The sequence below is a fragment of the Lynx canadensis genome, chromosome F1 (assembly GCF_007474595.2).
Source record: "Lynx canadensis isolate LIC74 chromosome F1, mLynCan4.pri.v2, whole genome shotgun sequence".
NCBI classification, from domain to species: domain Eukaryota; kingdom Metazoa; phylum Chordata; class Mammalia; order Carnivora; family Felidae; genus Lynx; species Lynx canadensis.
The window spans coordinates 2,314,221-2,320,220 of record NC_044319.2 but is presented as its reverse complement, the minus strand read 5'-3'; the positions used below and the strand labels follow the sequence as shown (position 1 = coordinate 2,320,220).

The 6,000-nt window shown below is 61.7% G+C and overlaps 1 protein-coding gene across 6 annotated transcripts in view; it reads left to right on the top strand.

Annotated features, from left to right (window-relative positions):
* The first annotated feature begins 1,639 nt into the window (after window positions 1–1,639).
* LIN9 (lin-9 DREAM MuvB core complex component) overlaps window positions 1,640–6,000 on the top strand; it is a 63,685-nt gene continuing 59,324 nt past the window's right edge. The window contains exon 1 of one of the 6 annotated variants that reach the window (XM_030302383.1): window positions 1,640–1,749. In XM_030302383.1, coding sequence (XP_030158243.1) covers window positions 1,671–1,749 — 79 coding nt within the window. In that variant the 5' untranslated portion in view covers window positions 1,640–1,670. Of the gene's footprint in view, window positions 1,750–2,400; window positions 2,420–2,607; window positions 2,656–3,211; window positions 3,231–6,000 lie in introns of those variants that run through there. The other 5 variants (XM_030302380.1, XM_030302382.1, XM_030302384.1 and 2 more) reach the window with 5 other exon arrangements.

Below are 6,000 nucleotides of genomic sequence, written 5' to 3'. Positions count from 1 at the left end.
TTAAAAAATGATAGTAAATAAAGTTTGAAAAACAAGAACTGGGGCGCCTGGGTGGCTCAGTTGGTTAAGCGTCGGACTTTGGCTCAGGTCCCGACCTCCAGGCTCGTGAGTTCGAGCCCCCTGTCGGGTTCTGTCCTGACAACCTAGAGCCTGCTGCGGATTCTGTGTCTCTGTCTCTCTCTGCCCCTTCCCCACTCTCGCTCTCCCTCTCAAAAATAAATTAAAAAATAAACATTAAAAAAATTGAAAAACGAACACCAAACCGCAGATTATCAGAGGCAGGGCCTCAAGTTACTTAAACAGCAGCCCTGCGTTGGCCCAATGATACTCTGACCACAGGTTTACTTTCCCAAAGGCGGTTTCCCTCCCGGCAAGCCGGCAGCACCCGGTTTCCAAGGCACAGGCTGGTGGTGATACTCAAGCAAAGTGGCAGCGACAGCTAACATTGGAGTCAAAATGTGTCACCAACTAGGAGAACGCCTTTATCTACCAGCTCATTTAATCCGCAAAGCAACCTTGGTATTATCTGCACTTGTCAGGGGCGAGTGTGACTGCACAGAGACTTAAGGTAAGAAACAAACCAGCCGGGGATTATACAACTAGCAGCCGGAACCCCAAGCAGGTTTTCAGGGCTCCGGAGCCCATCCTCGGAACCTCTAGCGGGACTCGTGCAGGCAGGCATCTCTCCCCTCTTTGGCCGGCCGGCCCCACGGAGCGTTTTCACCACCACCACCGCTCCCCCCCCCCCCCCACCAAAACGAGACTGGACTGGTTTCCAAGACTGTCACCTTGTCACAGGGCCATCCATCGCCCCCATTTTTGTTCTCCAACACAAATGCAAGCATGTCACCCCTATCTTTGCCAAGCCCACTCCCCCATTGCCCCGGTGCAAGTCCGAGGGCTTCCTCGGCCCGGCCTCCGAGCGCTGATCCGGCCTCACCTGTCTACCACGCCTCCGCTTCTAGTTCCTGGAAGTCACCCGTGTCGTCTTTCCATTACCCCTTCTGCGCACCCCTCCCCCACCCCCACGACCCCCGGAGGGAAAGGCTCGGGGCTCGTTAACTTCTGTTAAATGCGCTGTGCACCGGCCACGGTGGCGTAGCGCTGGGCCGTGAAACGTGTCCCCCAGCGGCACGGGCTCTCTCATCGGTGTCCCGGGCACACTCCCGGGCAGGGGCCCCGCCACCCTGCCGCGTCGCCGCCGCCTCGGGTCGCCGGGCCGGCGATGCCCTCCGCGCTCGCCGCGCGGTGTCGCGGCGAGCAGAGCAGCCGCCCTGCGGCGGCGGCCCGAGCGCCCAACGTGGCCACCCGGCCGGGGCTGTCCCGCAGGTCCCCGCCGCCACCCCGCGGGCCCCTCGGGCCCGCCTGCCCCGCCGCGCCCCCCTCCTGTCCGCAGCGGCAGCCCGTCGGCGGGGGCCCCGGGAGGGCCGGGCGGGACTCGGCGGGCCGCTTCCCCCGCCGCCCGGCGCCGGGCCGGGCCGGGCCGGGCGGCCGCGGCCACGCCTACCTCCCCCTTCTCCCCCCCCCCTCCTCCCCTCCCCCTCGCTCCCCAGGCCCGCGCCCGCCCCTTCGGGCCGCACTCCCTCCCCGGCCCGCCTCAGCCCGCCCCGCGGCCGCGGGCAGCGAGCGCCGCATTCGAACCTCCCTCGCAAAGACAGTCTCCGCCCACAATGCACCGCGGCGGGCAGCCTTTGAAAAAGCGGCGCGGCTCGTTCAAGATGGCGGAGCTCGACCAGTTGCCTGACGAGAGTGAGTAGCGCCTCCGAGCGCGCCCCTGCCTCCCGCCGGCCGCCCGCCGCCCCCCCCTCCCCCGCCCCGGGCCGCGCCGGCCGGGGCGGGCGGCCGTGCCCTCCGCGGGGCAGGCCGGCCCCGGCGCGCTCCCCCAGGGCTCCCGCCGCCGTGTTGCCGCCGCGTCGCCGCCTTTGTTATGGTGCCTGTGTGTGTGTGTGTGTGTGTGTGTGTGTGTGTGTGTGTGGGTTTCTGGGGTGGTGTGAGCGCCGGGGCCGGAAACCGAAAGCCCGGGGGCAGCGGCGCGCGCCGGCCGGGGCGGGGGGCGGGGGTGGGGGTGGGGGCGGGGGCCGCACGCGGGCCCCGGGCCGGGTGGGGGAGGAGCGGCCCCGGGCCGCGGGGGGCCGTCCTCGCCGCCCGCCCCGCTCGCCCGGCGGGGTTATGTAACTCGCCCGGCCGCGGCCGCGAGGGCCCGGGGCCGGGGAGGGGGCCGCCCCGGCCGGCCCGGGCGTCCTGTCGCGGCTCCTGCCTCTGCGGGCGCCGGGGGATCCCCCGCTGTCCGCCCCCCCCCCCCTCCTCCTCCTCCTCCTCCTCCTCCTCCTCCTCCTCCTCCTCCTCCTCCTCCTCCGGCGTGTCCACCCCTGGAAGTGTTTCCGTGTCACAGCGCTGGCCCCTTCCCCCGGGACCACAGGTGGCCGTGGGCCTTCCCGGGGGCGGGGGGGGGGGCGGGGAGGACCCGGGCAGCCCCCACCCCGCACACTTCCCCGTGCGCGCGCGTGCCCTCCTCCACGGCCGAGAGCATCGCGGCGCGCCCCGCCCGTGCCCTTCCTGGCTCGCCTCCCTCCGCCCCCGTGACCCGGGTGGTGCTCGCCCGCGGCCAGCGCCGGAGGGCGCCAGGCCCCCGCTCGGGGCGCCGTGGGACGCGAGGTGGGAACCCGCGGCGCCGTCGCCTGAAGTCGGGGGGAGGCGGTCGCCCGAGTCGGTCGCAGAAGGGCCCCCCGCTCCCCGTCCGGTGCGTGCGTGCCCGCCCGCCCGCCCGTGAGTCGCGAGGGTCCCGGCGGAACGGAAGCGGGCCCCCGTCGCCGTGCGCTCCCGCCGGGCGCGCGGGACACGTGGACGCTTGTCCCAGGAGGGCGGCGCGCAGCCGCCTCCGTGCTCTTCGTGGGGGTCGCGGCCTCCGACCGCGTCGCGGAGTTAGGAAAGTTCGAGTTGCCCCACTGGCGGAAAGTTGTGTGGGCAGAGTCGGAGTCGTGGGTTTGTTGTGGGCCCAGAACCGAGTGCGCGCGGGATCGTCGGGGTGCTGGCCCCCGCCACGTGGGGCTGGAGTGACTGGGGAGCGGGGTTTTCAATGGTAACGTTTGCTAATTGCAGCAGGTGGTCAGGTGTGGCTGTCCCCCCCACCCCCCCACCCCCCCGCGTTGGACGTGGCGCAAGGGCAGACCTGCCGTGAGCGTTGTTTCCGGTTTGGAGAGGACAGGGATTGTGGCGACGGACGTCCCCAGGTGAGGGTGGGCCTGCACGCCACGTGCCGGCCACCCGGGAGACCTTGCTCTCTTGGGGACGGGGGTGGTCAGCGCGTGTCAGGAGTCACCACCACCGGACCTGTGATTTTGAAGGCCGGTCCTTCTGTGGACGTGAGACGACGGGTGTTTGAAGCGGCTTTCTTGTAACTGTCATTTGGAATATTTGCTCGTCACCGTTAAGTATTTATTGAGGACCTACTAGGATTCTTGGTAGAGACTTGGGGGCCGTAGGTACCAGGATTCAAACGCCAGCGCCGCTCTCAGACTGGGTCACCATCGTTTGTGTCACGTTGTGACCTCTCCGGGTCGCAGGGGTGCACATGGGCCGTGCACCTGTGTGCGTGCAGGGACGTCTTGTTTAGCGAGACCACAACTTGCTGCAAGCAGGGACTGCCGCCCTCGTTGGTCACACGCGGTGCCACGTGTCAGGTGGATGTGAACACTTGATTTACGTTGAATTGACGCGCTACTAACGAACCTGGAGAAGATTGGTGGGAAGTGATTTTCAGTTTGATGCTGGAAATAGCAGGTTTCTTTGCCAATTTGAGTCGAAGGGACTGGCCAATGCATTAGCCAGGAGCCAGTGTAACGATACCAATAACGAAAGCTGCCATACGCGTACTTGCTGTGACCCAGATGCTCCTTAAGTGCTGGTTTCGGTTGACGGAAGTCCTCTCGCCAGTTCCTGTGTACGAGGAAACCCAGGCCTCTCCTTGCAGCCGCTGCATATCTCACATCTGCTGTCGGATGTGAAATCCTCAACTTCAGGGGTTCAGGACCGACCTCATAGTCCCCCCCCCCCCCCAGGACGAAGTCCTCCCAGTAGTTCCTGCCTTAATGAACAGCTCCCCCCAGCGCTCATGAAAACTTGGGCACTTGCGTCTTCCACCTCCCGTGACAAGGACCTGACAAGTCTTGTAACTTTCACCTTCTCCCCATCACCCGACATGCCCGTGCACCAATCCCTTCGGCCTCCCGGCCTCCCATTAACCCACTGCCCTCCCCTACCCTGCAACCTCCAAGGGGTCAGAGCAGTCCTTCTAGAGGGCATGTGTCATCCTGCTGCTGGGGACACTATCACAGCCACGCGGGCCTTTGGACTCTGGCCACGCCCACCTCTCCAGCTTCGTTTGGTACCACTCTTCTCCTACTGTCCCTTTTTTTTTTTTTTAAGTTTATTTATTTTGAGAAAGGGAACCAATGGGAGAGGGGCAGAGAGAGAGAATCCCAAGCAGGCTCTGAACTGCCAGCTCGGAGCCTGGCTCAGGGCTTGAACCCGTGAACTGTGAGATCATGACCTGAGCCAAAATCAGGAGTCGGATGTTTAACCAGCTGAGTCACCCAGGAGCCCCTCATCCTGTCCCTTTGAGCTAAATTCGACCTTTTTCAGTCCCTGTACTCACCAGGCTTTCTTTTTTTTTGCAAGGCCTTTGCACACGCTCTTCTCACCATCTGGAATGTTCTTCCTTTCCCTCGCTTGCAGTTGATGTCTGTTTATCCTTTACATCCTTTACCCCCAAGCTTCTTTAGAAAGTTATTTTCCATCCTCCCGGACAAGGTGACACCTTCTTATGAAATCTTTTTATTCGGTCTTGTAACTTCTTGCTGGCAGTGGTCACAGCTGTGGCTTTGCGTCTGTCCATGAGATTGGTTGGAAGCCCCCTGGAGAAGGCACGGGTTCTGGTTTTCTCCCTGCTTGCCTTTCCGGTTCACGCCTGACACCTGCCTTACTTCTCTGACCCTTTCCCATGACCTGCTCCCTGAGCACAATGGCCTTTGCCCTGCTGCTCCTTGAATGCTCTAAACGCCCTATCTCAGGGTTTTTGTACCTGGTATTTCTTCTGCCCAGACCCACTGCTTTGACCTCCTGCTCCCTCAAGACTAGTCCTTTTTAGATGTTACCTCCTCAGAGAAGACTTCCCTCAGCACCCTATGTGAAGTACCCCCCCCACACACAGTGAGATCACTTCGTTTGTTTCCTTTATGACAACTGCACATATCATTATCATTTCCTGTACTTGTTTACTGTGTGTCTCTTCCCACTAGACTGTAAGCGTGCTGAGAGCAGAGGCTCTGTCTCTTCCGGCAGCTGATCCCAGCCCCTGGAATGGTGCTGCAGGAGGCATTCGGTGAATACTTTGTTGAACGAACGAACGAACGAACGTATTCAGCACGTATACACACGTACAGCCCGTGTCCTGACTTCTGTGCACCAGCCTGTGAAATCCATGTGCTTAGCCTAGAAGTTTTTTTTTTTCTAATTGATCAAAGTAATACTAGTGATAAGCACGATATAAAAATTAGCCATGTGCTATGGGCACTGTTCTCTGAGCACTTTCACATACGGTAACTCGTTTAATCCGTGTTTCACAAATGAAGAATCAGCAGCACAGAGAAATTAAGTAAATTGCTTAAGGTAACACAGCAAAAAAGTGGCAGAACCAAGATTCAAATATAGCTAGTCTCGATGTGTGCCCTTAACCATTATGCTATGTGCCCCCTCGAAAAAGAAAAAAAAGGCTAAAAGGGGTAGGTCAGAATCCCTAGGACAGAGTCTTACGGAGCAGGAATGGATATCCTTGAGGCTCGCACCTCTTCCTTCAGATCTCTGCTCAGATATCCCCTTCCAGAGCAGCTAACTGATCACGAGCACCTTATGGAAACAGTCTTCCCGCTCCCACCCCCTGCCCACATTCCTGATATCCTGCCCCCCCCACCCCGTCCCCGCCCAGTGCTTATCCCCACTCGA